General features: G+C 42.9%; 1 protein-coding gene across 1 annotated transcript in view; it reads left to right on the plus strand.

The window, feature by feature from the left end:
* Window positions 1-19,137: 19,137 nt before the first annotated feature.
* Window positions 19,138-19,608, plus strand: part of LOC104405432 (1-phosphatidylinositol 4,5-bisphosphate phosphodiesterase beta-1-like) — a gene marked incomplete at its 3' end in the record, with an annotated part of 148,995 nt that continues 148,524 nt past the window's right edge. The window contains exon 1 of the mRNA XM_010014155.1: window positions 19,138-19,200. Within this exon, the coding sequence (XP_010012457.1) occupies window positions 19,138-19,200 (63 nt within the window). The remainder of the gene's footprint in view (window positions 19,201-19,608) is intronic.

The following is a 19,608-nucleotide window of genomic DNA, read 5'->3' on the forward strand; positions in this document are numbered from 1 at the left end:
TTTTTTTATTCCAGAAGTTCTGGAAGTAAGTAACAAAATAACCTGTGTTCTGTCAACCACTTCTGCCCCTGTCTCTTCCCTGGGCTCTTTTGAGTCCCCCTGGTCCTCACTTGTCCCCCAGTCCAGGACTGTTCCCAAACCAGCAGTGCATTTGCCTTTGAAGGCAAAGCCATTCCTGCAGTGCTGTGAGGTCTGTGTCACAGCACCATCCTGTCACTAACATGCCAGCGAGCTGCTCAGAGAAAGTACACTACGAAGGCAGAGGAAGATTCCCATGTGCTTCCCCATCCCTGTTTCTGAGGCCCCAGAAACAGCAGTGGCTGGTATTTTTAGCCGCTCTGCTTAAAACATGGGTATAAGGGACTCCAATGATGTGGGGGTTTTTCCTAAGTGAGATCTGTGATGTTGGTTCTGTAGATCATAGAATCATAGAATCGACTGGGTTGGAAAAGACGTTTAAGATCATCAAGCCCAACCTCTACCCCAGCACTGCCAAGGCCACCACTAACCCTGGCACTGAGGCCTCGGCTAGACGGGGTGTGAACACTTGCAGGGACGGTGACTCCATCCCTGCCCTGGGCAGCCTGTTCCAATGCCTGAGCACCCTCTGGGGAAGGAATTGTTCCTCAGCTCCATCTAAACCTCCTGTGGCGCAGCTTGAGGCTCTTATCTCTTGCCCTATCACATGGGGAAGAGACCAGCCCCCTCCTGGCTCCATCTTCCTTTCAGGTGGTTTTATAGAGAAAACAGAGGTAGGAAAACAAAAGACATGTTGAATTACTGAAGGAAACATGAAAAAAGGGTCTGGAGCCCACACAGAGGTTTTTTAGTCCTAGCTTGCCATGTACTTTCTGGTTAGAGAGGTACGTTGCAGAGTGCTGTTAGGAATGTAATTTCATACTGCCTGGTATTATTTTTCTCCTGTATCTTGCATCTGCATCACTTCCTAAATGAACTTTGAGTAATTATATGGTAAAGTCCTATCTGGAGTTGAATATAAGAGGTGCTGCAGCAGAAATACACACAAGTACAAAAGCATAATAGTAAGAAATGGATGTTGACTGGATCTGCCAAAAGTTGCAATAAAAGTCTTGCCTTAAGTCAATTGTTCTTGGCATATAGATGAAAAAAAAGGAATCCAGCAGCATGCAGGATAATTTAAGTTGCTGTACATCAACATTTACAAGCTTGGCTTTTGTTCTTTTCCCTCTTCATGGAGCTCATCTCTATCCCAGAGGTAAAACCAAGCTTTTGTAAGCATTCAACCAGCACTTCTGCACACCTGTATTTAATTTTATTAAGTTATTTAATATTTATTATTAATTTAGTTTTAAGAATACAGTGTGAGGTAATACAGGTAACCATGCTAACACTCGCTGTTCATCCTTCTCCTGAAGATCAGTGCTTTGGTTTTACTGACTGCTGTTGAACAGGGTTGTGTGTTGCCCAGCAGGTTACATCTGGATAGAGTAAGCAGCTGCTGGAAGGGGAGGACCTCTCCATAGAATCACAGAATAGTTTGGGTTGGAAAGGATCATCTAGTTCCAACCCCCTGCCATGGGCAGGGATGCCTCACACTAGACCATGTCTCCATGATGGACCTCTTGAATTCTGGGGGAGGGATGCTTTCCTCTTTGCATCCCTTTAACCCAGTGTGGTCCCATGGCTAGTCCCTTTCCATTACAGCTGCAGCCCAAAGACCTGACTGCTCTCAGCTGCTTGCTGAGGCTGAATTACAAGGTGGAATAAGAAGGCTTTCTAATGAGAAAAGCTATCCTGTTATTGCTTACATAGGAATCAGCCTTCAGCTCTGCTTAAATTCTTCATGTAGCCAGAGGAGAACAAAACATGAAGGAGTCTCCCTGGCTGTGCAGAATGTGCTGTGGATTAAAGCTATCATGATCTAGAGGAGGTTTTGCAATTGTTTATACAGGTCCTCAGAGAATAAGTGTGAAATGAAGATTGTGGTCTGGTTTATATATATCATTTCTGTGATGTACTTCTGTGATGCTGCAGAGCTAATTATAGATAAGTCTAAATATGCTATTAGAGACCTTTTAAACATTTATTTTAGCGCTTTGGAGGAAGCCAGCACTAAGTTTAGGAGACTGTGGTGAATTATTGACCTAATGAATTATAACCATGGAGTACAGTATGGTATTGACATTACAGATTGTACTGCTGTCTTTAGAAGTCATGACAGAATTTAATTTGGGGCATGCTGAACTTTGAGATTTACATTGGGTTGGATATTGACTCCATAATATATGAGACATATGTTAATGTGCATGCAAGCAGACAGTTGCTAAAATGTCTCCCATAAAAGCCATAGAAATTACATGATAAATTCAAATCAGGCTTTTTTTTCCCCATCTCCTTGTGCTCAGGGAGCTGTAAATGCAGATGTATGAGTGCCTATGATGAGTGGCAGTTACCACCATAATTCTTAGAAATAAACCCATTTTCCTGCCATGTACAGGAAATAAGTTTTCTTCCACTCCCCTTTATATAAACTTTAGCATTTTGGAAGCAATCTAATGTTGAGGTTGGAAGAGAAACAAGGAGTTGGTCCATACACATATAAAGGGAGAAGTGATGATTCTGTGGGCCCATAGGACACACTTTACCACCCAGTGCATGGCTGGCTCCTGGACCCATAAGCAGAGGAAGGTGCAGGCTGCATTCTTCTAACAGCCTGTGGGGCTGCCCAAAGGTTTGGGGCACTGGGGGAAGTCCCTGCAGTGATGGATTGAGAACAGTCCAAGCTCTCAAGGTTCACTTCATCCATCAGCACGTGCCTCTCATGTACAGGGCACACGTTAATGTGGGATACCCCAGGAGGAATCGCTGCATCTCGTCCTGAGGTGAAAGCCTGTTTGCGGCAGCTGCCCAGTGCAGAAACCTGCTAAGGCAGTCCTGGGGAGCGTTCCTGTATTCCAGGGAAACTCTAGGAGGATTCACTTAGCCAAAATAAATGGTAATTCTCCAGCTATTTCCAAAGTTTCCCTTCTAAATCCATTCAGGAAGTGAGTGTTTCCTGTTCTTCCATACTGCCTGGCTTTTAGTTTCCCTTGGATTCGGACAGAGCAAGAAAATCCCTTCAGAAACAAAATCGATCTGACAGTTGTGGATATTAAGAAATATTCTCTACAATGCTATTGTGTTTCCTTGGGATTTATTGCTGGGGGAAAAGACTGTGTGAAAAGATTGCTGCCCCTATACAGCAACTACAGAAAAGCCAAATTTCTCCAATGGATGGAGTCAATGTGTTCAGTTCTGCAGTTTTATTTAATGCTGAATTTTGGAGAAGGAGAGGCTATATACCATCAATGGAATAACAATATTACATTACTTAGGTTTTGCTTGATAATGGCTCATTCAAAATCATCTGAGAATCAGAGGTGAGCAATAATTTATGAAATCAGATGCAGATGCTATGTCTGGGGCAATAAAAATCTGCGTTGGTTGATTTATTTGGTGAGGGTTAGAAATGCTACTCAAATATTGATGGGATCTTTGTGGAGCAGAAATTAGTTTGTTAAATTCATAATGAAAAATTATACAAAATAAAAAAAAATTAAAATACCATTTGTCTTGGTGGTAAAGCAGCTCTGTGGTTTTAAACATTTGAGCTTTCACAACACCTGATGATCTCTATTCCTCCTTTACAGTGAGGGTGCTGAGGCCCTGGCACAGGGTGCCCAGAAGAGCTGTGGCTGCCCCATCCCTGGCAGTGTTCAAGGCCAGGTTGGACACAGGGGCTTGGAGCAACCTGCTCTAGTGTGAGTTGTCCCTGCCCATGGCAGGGGGTTGGAACTGGATGATCTTAAGGTCCTTTCCAACCCAAACCAGTCTGTGATTCAGTGCTGTCATACAAGGATACACTGGATTGTGTAAAACAGACTGCTGAAGAATTCTCTGATCTTGTTCAATAAATTCATCTCATGTTTAACCTGGTTTGATACTGTTGCTGCAATAATTGGCTGAGGTTTGTTTATCCATAAGGATAGTTGCAGTTGTAGTTTGAGGGTAGTTTCAAGTTTAACAGAAAATCCCGACTCCTCCATCTTTTTACTTGGCCCCATTACTCTGCTTGCCTTTACCTGAGGTGGTAAATAACCCCTCTGAAAGACTGAGATTTCTGAGAGAGATTTAAGCATCTATCAGTCAGCCTCAATAAAAACTTATTTTAAAGAACAATTAAACACAGTTAGAATTTCAGAGTCCTTTCTGTATTGGAAAAGGTAAATTCTGATCCGGACTGCCACATAGAGCCAGGTTTGCAGAGAAATTCAAGCTGTTTATGCAAATTTTAGTGAATGGAAAATGATATTTGCTTTGGGCAACTGGCATACTCTGACATCTTCATATACCCACAGTCCAAAAGCTGTTGCTGTGCAGATTAGTGTTTAAAATCAGGTTTGGAAGATTATAATCCAGACTAAAAAAGGAGTATAAAAGTTTACAACATCAGGTATCTGCATAGGGGATTTTCTTTGTTGTAGAAGAGGCAAGTTTCCTAACAGGAATAAACGGAGAAGATGTGAAAGAAAGAGGGTTACAAATCCCTCTGGTTTTTGTTTGTTTAAGAGAATTGCTGCATTTGTAGCAAAGCTCTTAAAACACTTCTTGCGTGGAAGCAATATCAGAAGGCAGTAAGAGCCATGTTTATGTTAGGAAGTTTTTTAAGCTGGGGCTTAAGGCGTATCAGCTGGTGCCATCAAAGTCACAGCCAAAATGTCTGATTGAAGCTTGGCTTTGTGCTAGCCAATTGCTCTGAAAAAGCTCTGCAGTGAGATTAAGAGTTGTGCAAACTCCTGTAATATTAGTCCTTGGCTTGAGTAAATGAAAAAGATTACTTAACACTTCATACATAATGGGAAAACTCTTCTGTGGCAGCATGGACTTAGTTGTATTGACTAATATTTCCAGGTCTGGAGCAGTGAGGCCAAAACCAGGGTTACTGGAAAGCAGCTGTTTCACACACCCAGTGATCATGCCACAGTTTCTGCACATTCAATGTTTGCTTCTTTTTAAGTCACCCTAGACCCTTGTGTGAGAAGCTTTGTGGATTTGCCACCAGCGGTTTCATTTAAAACACCCTGCAAAAAAATATGGGAACGTGGTGAAATGTGGCCTGTACTTACTCGAGTTGGTTCCTCAGTACCTGGGGATCGTGAGAATCTGAGAGTCTGTTTGGTTTAATTGGATAAAGTATTTTTCATTGGGTACACGTAGGCCAGGAAATACGTGCCTGAAGTCTTGTGTATCCCTCTACACATCACATTCCATGCTTAATCCTGTAATTCTCATACAGGACCTTGGACTTACAACTAGTAATAATAAAAATCGCCAAATATAACCCTAAATATCACAGTTGTCATCATAAAGCTGCAAGAGTTGACCACAGAACATTCAAATATGACCTTCTAGCAAGTTCCTGTTTACTTGCTCTCTTCCCCACCGTGCATCTTTTAATGGGCTGAGCTGTCAGACTGTTCCTAATTTTGAGTCTCTTGTGTCATCATCCTACTGTCCTGATTTACAGCTACGTGTTACGGGAGGGATTTGCAAGGCTGACCAGCCTCCAGTTAAAACCTCATCAGTAAAATGCCTCATCTGTTGTGTGCATGGGTTAGAATCACCGTAGGTGATTTCACTAACCCTTCCCCCAATGGTGTTCTCTAAATCTCCTAAATAGATTTGTCTCCTTCCATTTTTCTGGAGGAAAACCCCTGCAATATGCTTGTTCATTTTCCTCTGTTGCCTTTCTGTAACTTTAAAAGTTTCTTTGAAGATGTTGACAAAATGAGCTGTTTCTCAATCCACATAATTCTTGGAAAAGCATCTGTTTTATAAGTTTGTGAGGCCTTTTTTTTTTCCCTCTTAACTCCATGCTTTTACCCATTACTAGTGCTTTTTGGTGTTGTTCTGGAGGCAGCCCCACCTGCTTTGAAAGACATGCTAATTCTTACACTGGATTCTTAACAATAACTTTATTACGTGTGACATTTTATTGAGGAAGAAATGAGACACGTGTTAAGAGATTACTTAGGTTGCAAACATAATCACTTAGAAGTTAGGAAAATGCTGGAATGAGCTTCATTTCAGTTTTGTTACGCATGACAGGCTGAGGAACGTTGAACAGCCTGGGGAAGAGAAGCTGCTGGAGACCTCAGAGCAGCTTCCAGTGTCTGAAGGGGACTACTGGGGCACTGGAGAGGGACTCTTCATCAGGGGATATAGTGATAGGACAAGGGATGATGGGTTTAAACTTAAACAGGGGAAGTTCAGGTTAGATCTAAGGAAGAAGTTCTTTACTGTGACGGTGCTGAGGCACTGGAACAGGTTGCCCAAAGAAGTGGTGAATGTTCCATCCCTGGCAGTGTTCAAGGCCAGGTTGGACAGAGCCTTGGGCGACATGGTCTAGTGTGAGGTGTCCCTGCCCATGGCAGGGGGATGGAACTGGATGATCTTAAGCATCCTTTCCAACCCAAACCATTCTATGATTCTATGTTGAGAATAATAATACAAACTGATACTCTCCACATTTTTTTTTTTATTCCTTATGTGCAAATTGAGCATTTGTGGTGTTCTCATTTGTTCAGACTTGGCTGTATTTTCACAGGTCTGGTAGGAAGAGACAACTTATTAAACTGTTAAAAATCTAGAGGTATTTCTCCAAGCAGCAAGGCGTTAGATCTTCCCACATGTAAGAAGTGGGAAGTTGGTATTTTAGAGCATGCATAAAAGATATTTTCCAAGCCATTTTGGCTCCCATTCATCTCCTTTGGAGAGATGTGCCTTCTTTCAGAAACTGCAGCTTCATTTGAGGAAATGGGTAAATTCACCCTGGCTGCTACTTTAAGAATAAAACCAACCAACCCACCCCAGCCCAGGCAATCATCCAGCAGCATTATTTCATGCTGAATGGTTAAAGTTTGGCAAAGAAGTGTGAAGCCAACATCCAGGTTGTATAGTGGAGAGTTCTGGACAAGTGCACACAGTGATACAGGTTTTCTGGTAATACGAAGTGCAGATGGATTCAAACTGGTGTGCCTGGGTGAGGCCAGGACAGGGCTGCAGGTTGGTTGTGCCTGTGGAAACTGCATATAGTGACAGGACAAGGGGGAATGGCTTCAAACTGACAGAGAGGAGATTTAGATTAGATACTAGGACGAAGCTCTTCCCTGTGCGGGTGCTGAGGCGCTGGCACAGGGTGCCCAGAGAAGCTGTGGCTGCCCCATCCCTGGCAGTGTTCAAGGCCAGGTTGGACACAGGGGCTTGGAGCAACCTGCTCTAGTGGAAGGTGTCCCTGCCTGTGGCAGGGGGTTGGAACTGGATGAGCTTTAGGATCATTTCCAATCCAAACCAGTCTGGGATTCCATGAAGAAATGCAGAGATCATGGTATTGTACATCTTTGAGGCCCAGTTCCTTTGATACTTTCCTCAAGATGTGTTTCAGTAACCTTCAGGAAGACAGAGCTTCTTTTGAAAAGCCAAGGAGTATTAGCATGCTGCGGCTGGGGGAAAGGTACTTAGAGTAATTACGCTCCAGAGAACAGAACTGAGAACATCTGTGGGGGAGAGACCAGAAGGTTGCAGTAAAACTAACTGCTGAATAAGGAAACATCATTAGACAGCAGGGCTAACCTTGGGTTTGCTGCTTTGTGTTTAACTCCACATCCTGGACAAAATATAAACAGGAAAGAGCAGAGAGTGCCCTGATAGAGAAAAATGTCTTTTTTTGTGTGTCTGTGCTGTCAACAAGTGGAGACAAGACACAGATAGCAAAAAACCCCACCTTATAACAGCCCCCAAACTGTTAGATTGAGGCTATGAAACAAATTTATGAGCATGAAGCGAGATGACAAGTGTGTTACGGCAGGGCTGGGTGTAACGTCGAACACAACCAACTGCTGGCACTTGAGGGGTAGGCTGAAGTGAGTCCCTATTAAGGAAAGTATGTTCTTCAGTTTGATTGAAGACCTCCTGATACGTTTGTCTAAGTGTCACCAAGTTTTTTGCTGAATGAGGACTTGGTTACGTTCTGTGTGTGCCTTTCATGCTCAGAGCAGCTGGCTCCTGCAGGGAAGAGCAGCTGATAATTGAGGCTTGAGTGTGGTGTAGGGCAAAATATTTTGGGAAGCGTGGCTTGGCAGGAATTCAGGGTCTTCCGACAAGTTGCCGTTGCCTTCATCTCTGTTGTGTTTGCAGAGTGACCCATATTTCCTCAGTCAGTGTAAATGCCAATTTAAGCAGAGCTGCCAAGACCAGGAGAATTCAAGGCATGCACATACAAATACCTAATAAAAATGATGTCTAGATCTTTCTAGGTATTTATAAAATAATAATGAAGAATATTATGCATTCCCAATAATAGGAGGTGAGTGTAGATTAAATCTTCAGAGATTCACCCACTGGTTCAGATCAGGAGAGTCTCATCATTTTTGCTTGGAGTTTTAAAATGCACTTTTCCAGGAAGCCTGGGAGCATGCAAAAATAATAATGAGTCCAGCTTGTACAAAATGAATTAGCACAAAATTCTTCCTCCCCTCTAATTAATTCCCTGCTAAATACTGAACAAATAACTACGTCCTAAACTCACTTATATTTCAAAGGTAAGTAGCAAGTAGAGGTACTGAGGGAAATTAAAGTATGGCAACAGCAGGTGAAGAGAAATGGGCTGCAGGAGGAGGGAGTGAGCGTTCTCCAGCAAGGAGAATCGTGGACATCTTCAGTTAATACTGTTTGTGTGCTTCATCCTCCAGGAGTGGAGCAAATATTGAGGGTCTAAGGAAGTTCTTCACAGTGAGGGTGCTGAGGCACTGGCACAGGCTGCCCAAAGAAGTGGTAAATGCTCCATCCCTGGCAGTGTTCAAGGCCAGGTTGGACAGAGCCTTGGGTGACATGGTCTAGTGTGAGGTGTCCCTGCCCATGGCAGGGGTTTGGAACTGGATGATCTTAAGGTCCTTTCCAACCCAAACCATTCTGTAATTCTAGGATCTGGCCAGGAAAAGCTTTTCTTTCTCTGTGTGCAGATTCTGCTGCTTTTTTTCTGATGTTCTCATGAAGAGCCTGGAAGTACAAACTTCTTTCGGATAAACTTCCACTGAAATTGTTGGAATATCAAGACGTACAAAAGAGGTGACTTGAGAATTGGTGTTTAATGAATTAGTCTCTTACCTGTCCCATGGTAACTTTATAGATAAAATGGTATAGTGGTTAGCATGGTGAGGAGTCAAGGATTTAGCCATAAATAAATACGATTCCTTTAGGTCTACCCTATAGGAAAATATTTTCTGTGTTAGTTCTGTGTCTTTGGATATTATTTAGTGCATGTGTTATTTTCATATTCAGAAACATGTCAAACTCCATTTTAAAAGTGATTTTTGCTTTTAGTATCTAAAGAAAAACAGTCCTAATTTTTGCCTATACTTATTAGAATGTATATAGCTCGGTTCTTATTTCTTTTTAGACTGAATAGGTCCTCTTCCTCTCAGCTGATTATACAAAGCATGTATTTATAGACAATAATCATAGCCCTCTTAGCCTTCCTTTTGGTGTTCTCTGAAAGCCAAGTTCTTCTAGTCTTCTCTCATAAGAGCATATTCCCAGTTCTGCGATTGCTTTTGAAACCCTCTCTAGACCTCCTTGAAGTTAAATTCACCCCTGAGTACTGGTGACCAGAGTTTTGGATGATGTGTCAATTCTGGCTCATGTAATTAATCAGAATTCAGGCAGAGAAGATCTTCAAAGCTTCCTATGCCAAGAAGAAGATTTATCAGTTTAGATATGATCTGGCATGTGGTCTCCTGTTCTTTTTTGTTGTTTTACCTTTACATTGTTATAGTTCTTTTATCATCTGATCTAAAGCTTTGCCTATCTAAAGATTAATGTGCCTACAGCTGCTGGGGTCATTTCCCCTCCTTTCCATTTACTAAAATGTAGATGGTTTAGGTTTTCTTCAGTCTCTAGGGCTGGTATGGATTAGATGTAGAGGCCAGGAGGATTTATTTAGCAAAATAACTGATCCCAAGAGATTTTCTTTGTCTTGGAAAGAAATCTTGACACCATGTCTTTTAGAGCAGTTTCAGCTCTAAATACATCCCAGAAACCAGACCTTGAAACCCAACAGGCTCAAGTGTCTTTACTTACAAAGACCGATTTGTGAGTTTTCAACTATTGTTGTTAGTGCTTAAGATCATGTTATAGCTGGAGTCTCCGGTTGGAAGTGTGCCTGGACCGTGGATTTTCCAGTTAAGTAACACATGCCAGGTCCTTAGCTTGAGAAATTGGCAGGAATATACATTCTGCTTCTGTAGTTTTCAGCTGATGATCCTTATCTATCCATGGAGGTCAGAGGTGTGTAAGTAGGATGTGTATTGCTTGTGTTACGTAGGGAGCAGCTCCAAGATCCTCATCTCTCACTTTAGTTAAATTTAGATAGATAAAAAGCATTTATTGCTTTAATATAAAGAAGCCTAAAGCTGTTGACATGAATTAAATGTGCATTAAGTCTGCAAACTCCTCTCCAAAAAACAACTAGTCAGAAAGAAAAACCATTGAAGAACATTGTTGTTCTGCCCAAAACACCCTTACCTGAATATTCAGAGCCATAAATATGTGGATATTCTTTTAGATGCATCAGACTTATGCTGCATGAATACAGAAGGACTTCCATAGAAGTTCAAATGACTTGATCTTGTTCAATAGTGGAAAAATCTGTTGATGGATAGATTTGCCCGAGGAGGAGCTGCAACATCAGGTGTAGTAGCAGAGCAGTGTGGAGCAGTAGGCAGCACTTGTACAGTGGCTCTTCCACCTGAGATGAAAGTCTCTGCTCCAGCAGTTCACGATTTGGAGCATTCTGCTGAAAAATAATACACTTTACTTGCTTCAAAAGAAAAACTGTAATAATGGTCTGTGTAGCCTGTGATCCTTTGTCAGCATAAAATAATGGCACAAGAACATCGGCCCCAAAATACGATGTGGCCCTTTCTGGGAAGTCGTTTAATCATCATAATCACACATAATTATGACTTTTGATTTGAAAGGAGAAGCTTCTTAATAGAAATGTTGCCTTTTTTTTTTAATCTGCTGCTTGAAACTCGAATTCCCTGTACTTTTCCTTGTGACTCTAAGCTAAAAATTGCCAGGTTATTCTCAGGCATGTGAATAAAAATCAGTCAAGTGCCATTATGAAGGCTGCCTACAGTATGCTTTGTAGTTTCCTTTGAAGCAGGTCCTCCCCCACCTCTTTTCTTTCTGAATATGGCCCCACCTCATCAGTTCTCTTCTTCCTCCTGTTGTCACCCCGTTGTGTGAGTGGGACAAGCGGCAATGCGAGAGCGCTTTTAGCAGAACCAAACCAGTTCCATGTGGTGCATTCGAGGTGCTTGTGCCCGTGCAATTCCCACTGCCAGCTGCAAGAAACCCAAGTTGTTTGGATGAGGAACTTCTAGCTTTGAGCTGCGGGTGTGCTTGGGTTGCTCTGAACTTGAGGGACAAGCTCCTGTTGGTGGGATGCAGCTTCTGAATGACTCTTAGGTGAGCTCCTTGAAATGCTTAAAACAAGAAAGTAGCCCTGCAGCTTGTCCCCAGCTGTCTGGCCACAGGAGGTAGCCTGCCCTAATAGGAAACTAAATGACCAAGGACCTGTTCCTAGGTCTGTCAGGGATTTCTCACTTGGTTTCTGGCACATCAGTTATAACCAGACTTGTCTGTGCACATATTTCTCTAAAGAACATCAGGTTCCTATTGCTGTGGAGCTCCTGATTCTTGCCTAACAAGCTTGTATCCAACTCTGTTGCTCCAGGGCACACTGCCTTTCTTGGAAAGGTAGGTAGGTAGAGTAGTCACTGGTAGGTAGACTCTGATGCAAAGGCAGCAGTATGGGAAGGAGGCTGCATGCTATTGGGTTTGGGGCTAAGATATGGAGATACTTCTCCAGCTTTGCCACTGTTTCCCTCTGTCCTGCTGGGTGATTAATTTACATACCCGTATCTTGTTTCATCCACTCTTGTATTGTGTATTTTGGTGGTAAGATTAGGTTTCTGGCTTGGTTTTGTGGAGTATATGCTGGTTCTTTAACAGGGGAGGTAACGATTTTTATATACCAGGCTGAGCTTATACCGGATCAAGCTCTGGTGACTTTGGACTACAAGTATGGCTTTCAGACATAACTGTAGAGGGAGCAGACTAAAGTCTTATCTGTTGTTATGGAAATGTTCTATTTTCCAGTGCATTACTTTTACAATCTGAGGTGTCTGCTGATCATAACGCACTGACTCCTTGGTGTGTCCTTCATCTGTTTGCTGTGATGAAGGTGGGTAGCCCATCTTTACCTTTGTGTGTTCTTCTGCTTCCTGACTACTTCTTTGCACTAGGACTTGTGCTGCAAAGTCTATACAGCAGTTTCTAGACTGCTTAGCCACAGCATCTGTAAATCCAAGGAAATGAGATTTTCCTTAATGAAGCAGCAAAGGACTATATGCATAGATACAGAAGAATTGTTTCACTTTCATTATTAAAAGGGTACTTAGCATGAAAACGCCTTCTCATTTTTTTTCTTAATAGCCCAGTGCTTCATATAAACCACAGACAGTTCTCCCTGTACTAGCAAATGTAGCTGCTCTTATGTCTCCAGGGATTCATTGAGAGACTGAGTGTCATTAAGATAGCAAAAACTTTTCAGTTTGTGGCTTACTCTTCTATAGGAGTGCTTGTTCTAAGGGCCTTTCAAGTAGGATGTCGTGTAACTTGGCACTTCAAGGAGAACCTGCAAGCAAAGAAACCTTGCGAGGTATTTGGAGCTCACTTCCAGAGCAGTTGTGTCAAATCATAAATGCTAGTTCTTGCCTTGCAGGTGTTGAGGTCCTCCAGCTCTTTTTGAGTTAGGGACAGTTGAAGACCACCACATAAAGCTTAGCTCAACTTCAGATTTGCACATAATTCATGTTGGGTCAGGATCAGCTGTGCCTCTCGCCTTTTTGGTCATCTTGGTGGCCAGGGTGATGGGTTTTTGAAGGGCTTTGGATTTTGTAATAGATGTTTGGAAGGCAGAGAATTCAGGAGACACTTTAACCAAGTTTAAACACACACACACACACACACACATTTAATAACCCTTTGGGAAGCTAATGACTAACCTAGAAATACGCAGTATAACCTGAGCCAGGTTGAGCAACCTGCTCTAGTGGAAGGTGTCCCTACCCATGGCAGGGGTTGGAACTGGATGAGCTTTAAGGCCCCTTCCAACCCAAACCAGTCTGTGATTCTATGATGCTGTGATATATTCTGTTATTTGAATGCCTTACGATGCTGCTTCATACATTAGTGAGGAGAGCATCACCTGCAAGAAGCTATAAGAGCTCTGGCTGCTTTGGGCAGGTTGGTGAGTTTAGCATTAATGTATTAATTTCCAATGCCTTGTTGAGTTAGGTGGGAAGGTATTATTATATTTTGAATTGTGAAGAACAACTGTATGCAGAAAAAGACTTTGCTTTTGTCAGGAAGAGAGAGTTTTACTGTTGACTTCAGGGTGTACGTGCTGCTGTGCTGCTCTCTTATTGACACAGCCCATGATTTTGATGCCTGATAATTGAATTGTGTGCTGCCAGAAGGAAGCATGGAAACAGTTTCTTCAGGGACTGGCTCGCTAGTGGGATGCAGCTTATGAGTTGGATAATGGGACTTTCAGGGAAAGGCAGCACTACCTTAGCTCAGCTCCAATTACTGTCATTGACTGCTTTGCTATTTCTTCTTGTTGCCATCGATGCAGGTTTCTGTTAAATCAACCTCACCAGCCCATCACGGTTTTCCTTTGGGATGAGGAGACAAATGACTGTGTTTGTTCAATTTATTCTTCATGTTAAGATGAAAAAATAGGTATGTTTTTAACGGTGATTATGTATGACATCCTGTAGCTCTGAAAGTAGCCTTTCTAAATTAGCATTAAATGTTCACTCTCACTGTGGAGAATCTCAGTCCTGGAGTTAAATCTGAGCGAGGCTGATGGATCAGTACACTGCCAAAATCTCTGAAACCACAATGAGATGTATTCCATAACTGACTGTAAATTGCTGACTTTGAACACATATTTACTCAGAATCTGCAGGGCCAGACACTACTTTAGCATATCTTGTAGCTGTTCTTGATCAGATTCAGATGTTGATTATAGAATCATGGAATGGTTTGGGTCCTTAAAAGCTTATCTAGTTCCAACCCCCCTGCCACAGGCAAAGACACCTTCTGCTAGACCAGGTTGCTCAAAGCCCAGTCCAGCCTGGCCTTGAAGACTGCCAGGGATGGATTATCTTAATACTGATCTTAATCCTTTTTTTCTAGTATGTTGTAAGGAAATCAGTTACTTATAGTTTTGTTTTAAGTAATTTTTTTTAAATGCAGAATGAAAATAAGGGTAACCCAGAAATGCATGTATTTTTTGCTTCAAGAAATATTCAGTGCTTTTGTGTTTAGAAGATGATAAAATGGAATCTATGTTAAAGAAACATTTCCTTATGATTAACTATTCCAGTAGATGTTGCTTAAGTCTCTTTTTGAACTTTGTTTCAATAAAATGGCCTTTTCCCTTGGAAAACTTTCTCCAGATGTTGCCTTCCAGTAGCACTAAATGGTGCTTGTTTACAAAACTGGCTTTGTTTGTCAAAGTTTATTTTGCTAGCACTATTGCAGACCTTGAAGGCAGAGTGGCCTGTCTTCTATTAGATCAAGTGGTCATACTTGCAGGAGTTAGATAAGCTTTCAGGCACACAGTTTCTTCTTCAGCTTGGAGACTAGAAGCAACAGATTTCAAAGCTAAGTGGAAAAAGAGTTTTCAGGGTTTAATTAGTTGTGCATCAGTTCAACCATATCCCTAAAGGGCAATGGCTACAGCAGCATGACCATGAGAACTGTGCTCCGCATGCAGCAACAGTTCATTCAGTGGGGAGAAAGAACATCTGACCAGAGGGGATGTGGAAATAGAGGTTGAGCAAATGTAGGTCAGAGCAATACCCAACTACTCGGCCACAGTGAGTAGTACTCAGAGGAGAATGGAATTAGTTTTGTTAGGGATGTAAGTAAGTAATTGCATCTCTGGACCAACTAACTGGTGCAGGTGTTGTAATGCTGTTTGCTGTCTATGTCTCCTTGACATAGTTTTTGTGAAGTTCTGTAGGACACTTGGTCCTGCTTTCAGCCCTCTGTGTAGCCGGTGGCTATTTGGCACCAGCTCTCCAGTGGGATCAATAAGGAATCCTGCTTTGTAGCTGGGGTTATGTCACGAGCGAGTTCCCAAGACACTGTGATTCGCTTGGCATCGTTTTGGACAGTTTAAAATAGGAGCGAGCCAGATCCTCAGCTGGTATAAATTGCTGTTACTATATTAAATTCAGAGGGGCCTAATTATAAGTGCTCAAGCAGTCACTGAGGGTTGTGCAGTCCGTTGCTTCTGTGGGTGCGTGCTCACCCATAGAAGTGAGATTGCACAACCTGGCCCTATATGAATGCATCTCTACCTATCTCAGCTGCTAATTGAAAACAAACACAGCAGGTTGAATACTTCACATCTCCAGATTTTTGGTATTATAAATTACTAGAGGGATCTACCACTTGAATTAAGAGAGGTTACTCTATTGCAAGATTAGTAAGTCCCAACAGCAATAACTGAGGGGTCTTCAAACAGAGAAAAGTTGGACTTGCAGAGGGTTGTTTATTATTGTTACTATTATTATTATTGTAATTATTTCTTTTTCCAGTTGCTTTGGTGCCTTGTGCAGCACAGAGTGCAGCTTCCAAGCCTGCACAGAGGACTTTAGTAGCAAAACTGCTTTTGACGTAAGCAGAGGATGGCTTGGGCTGTTTTGCTGCACAGGAAATGGGGCATTTTTCTGGCCAGGATTTAAGTGTATTTTCCCTTTACAAAAGTCTGCCCACGTTTGGCAATAGGGAAAAAGGAAATTGTCTTTTCCCTCATTTGGGAGGAAGTTGCTCTCTGTCCTCTTAATTAGCTGTTTGAAAGATGAAAGGAAGTGCCCAGGGGTCCGGGAATTCCAGGAGGTTTGGTATTTTTGAACCAAAGAACTTCTAAGAAATGGCACATTATGAATTCTGATTTATTGGGGCCCCGCTGAATGCTGCCTGCAAAGGCACTTACATGGATCCGTATCCTGTGCTTAATGTAGAGCACAGGCTACAGCAGCTATCAGGCTATTGCTTCTGCAGACCTGGACATATGTATCAGATGGACTTATGGAAGCTGGATGGCTCCTTTCCGATACCTGATGGTGGCTGAGACTTTGGACTTTATTTCCCTGTGGCTTCCATAATTACTGCCGAGGGGACAGTCCCCCCAGATTAAATGGTCTTGTCAAACAGAGATATAAAGGATTATAGGGATAGGATCATAAAACCTTCTTTCTGCATCAGAGATGTAACTGCAGCAAGGCCCTCGGTTGAGTGTTCAAAGTGTCAACCTTTTCTACATTGTAGCTGGTTTTGCCAAAGTAGGCCCCCAAAACCCCACTCTTCTCCTGTTCTCCTGAGACTGTCCTTGCTAAGTCATGGGTCCTCAGGCTATCCCATTTCTACAGGTGGCTTGGTGGCATGCACGTGGCTTGAAAGCAATAGTCATAACAACAAAACAAACCCTCTACCTCCTCATTCTCCTCCATCCAGGAGGATGAAGACCCAAGCAGGGTTGTTTGGGTTCGCCCTGCTGTCCTTGGGGGTGCTGGTCATTGCCTTTTCCTTCTCTGTGTCTCTATTTAATGTGTGTTATTCCCTTTAAAGGCGTCTTTTAGTATGTGTCTTAAGGGAGGTCTAGTTGCACTTCTGTAAGTGAGTAAATGATTAATTCTGTTTGTTCTTTGTTTTTGAAAGCTAAAATGCCAGACCAGTCTAACAAAAAACCTTCTAAAATTCCCTCCGTGTGTGGCTCAGCATCTTCAAGACCCATTTTTCTTGAGCATTTTTGATTTCTCTCATGTGTTTGCTGTTAAAGCCTTTATTTTTAGTGCTTGTCAGTCCTTTCAGTCAGCAGAATCTTATTTTTACAACATGCTCTGCATGTGCCTGTAGCTCCTGTAGAGCAGGGGAGCCTGTAGCTCCTGTATTTCACAGGGGGCCAGACACTGCTTCAGGGTGTATTATTTGTTGAGGTAAATCTGACCTCTGGCCTCTCACCCCAAAGACCATGTTCTTGTCTGTTAACAGCAAACCTGGGCATGTGCTGAGTGCTCCTTTCTCTCTGATTTTATATATATGTCTTATTTTTTCCCTGTGGTAAACAGCAAGTTTTCCTTCCACTGCTGCTATATCCCAGGTGGTTACATGATGTGATTGGCACTGTTGTGTTTCACAGGAGCAACTTGAGAGAGTAATAGAGACATTCCCTTCTCCCACTATTTCTTTAGTAGAACAGGGAAGGGAAACAAATTCTGGTTTAATGGACAAATAATTTGTAGCAGCTGCACAAGGAGCAGGAGTATCAAGCTGCATTTTGAGACGCAAATGTGGCATGGACTAGATTTCAGAAGTAAAATGCATAGAGACGTTTTCACTACTCCAGCATCACTGGGACTCAAGAGAGAGGAATGATGAATGTGGGAATGTTATCATAAACCCCAAGGACAGATGTGTGCTGGTAAAAATCAGCATTGCTTTTTCACCACTGCAGTCATTACTGTGTGCAGTTCTGGTGTACTCGACATAGAAGGACATGGAGCTGCTGGAGCAAGTCCAGAGGAGGCCACGAGGATGATAAGAGGACTGGAGCACCTCCCTTATGAAGACAGGCTGAGAAAGTTGGGGCTGTTCAGCCTGGAGAAGAGAAGCTGCGTGGAGACCTCAGAGCAGCTTCCAGTGTCTGAAGGGGGCTACAAGGATGCTGGAGAGGGACTCTTCATTAGGGACCGTAGCAATAGGACAAGGGCTGATGGGTTTAAACTGAAACAGGGGAAGTTCAGGTTAGATGTAAGGAAGAAGCTCTTTACAGTGAGGGTGCTGAGGCCCTGGAACAGGTTGCCCAAGGAAGTGGTAAATGCTTCATCCCTGGCATCATTCAGAGCCTTGGACAACATGGTTTTGTGTGATGCGTCCCTGCCCATGGCAGGGGGTTTGGAACTGGATGATCTTTCCAACCCTAACTATCCTCTGATTCTGTGATTCTGTGATTTCCCTTGCTGCTGAGCTGGACATGCTTGTCTGTGCAGCCATCAGCTGTCCATGTGAGGGGCTGCAGCACTGTTGGAAAGGTCCATTTGCCTCCTCTATTGGTGTAGGTTGGGTTATTTCCTGGGGAGGTTTACAAAATACCACCTTTTATGACCCTGCCTATACTTCTTTCTAATCCCTGCAAGTTTTGATACTCTTGTTCTCTCTCAGACAAGTATGAACAAAAAATAACAATCTCAAAAGGGCGGGTTTCCCCTGTTTAGGTTAGATGAAGACAGGAAAAAATGCTCGTGCAAGTTCAGAAGACACTAGAACAGGAGAGAATTGGGACTGGTAATGTGATGAATGTATGGTGGTGTGGAAATCTGATGGTAGAGCTTATGTCTTCGTAGACAACAAAGGTCTATGAGAGTTGTGCAGGAGTGGGTCCATTAAAATGGAAGAGAAATAAGTATGCAAAGTAACTCATGGCAAAATAATGTCCATGAGAAAAAAAAACACAACCTTTTCTCCTTTGAATTAGTGTCTTTGGCCAGCACAGATTTCACATTCTCTGCGCATTATTTGCAATTGCTACTGGAAGGCTGAAATGCACTGAACTGGTGTAGCTCTAATTGCAGCATGGTCCTACTCCTGCTGAAATATTTAGTATGTAATTGAGCCATGCTAACGTGGGCTATTAGTCCAAATGCTGGCGTAAATGAAGCGGACAGTATTGAGATGTGCTTTAAGATTGTCAAGCAGTGCTAAATCAGATCAGATGTTCTCGCTGTGTCTCGCAGTTCAGTTGGTGTTGCTCCTGGCAAAGCTCTTGTAATGCCGTGTGGGTGCTTGCAAGGGATCCAGCAGCTGGGAATTGCACGGCTCCCGTCTCCAGCATCCTTCCTCCTTCCAAATGCTCCCTGCTTATAAATGTTAAGCCATTCAAGAAAGACCCAACATGGCAACATCCAAAATGCCATGTCGCAGGATGAGACTGGGGGAAATGATGTTGGCCGAAGGCTGTGCTGTGTATTTGGAGAGGTAAATGCTCCGTGCCAATTCCAGAGGGGTGGATGCACCCCCTGGGCTGGCACTGGCTGGTGCATCCCAGGCACCATGGGCTCAGCTCAGCCCCTGTCCTGCCAGATACCAGCAGGGAGGGTAGAGACCCAAGAGGTTATCAGGGAAAGGAAATGAGTTGTGTTACACGTGTGGAGGGGAGGACAGGAATTTACCTAGCAGAAGCTGTCACCATGTGCCAGTTCCGTTCCAAGTATGGAACAAGTTGAGTAGCGTATGGGCTAGGAAATGCTTGTCAAAAGGACGTGGTTTTTACTGAGAGGTAGTCACTACCTGTTGTGATTGTAGATACAACACTTCTTGGCTTTTATGTGCACTTTTCAGAATGTTCTAGTGATGATAAAGTAGGTTTTCAATTGCAGAGGCAGG

The sequence above is a fragment of the Nestor notabilis genome, unplaced genomic scaffold, assembly GCF_000696875.1.
Source record: "Nestor notabilis isolate BGI_N333 unplaced genomic scaffold, ASM69687v1 scaffold2825, whole genome shotgun sequence".
Taxonomy (NCBI): domain Eukaryota; kingdom Metazoa; phylum Chordata; class Aves; order Psittaciformes; family Psittacidae; genus Nestor; species Nestor notabilis.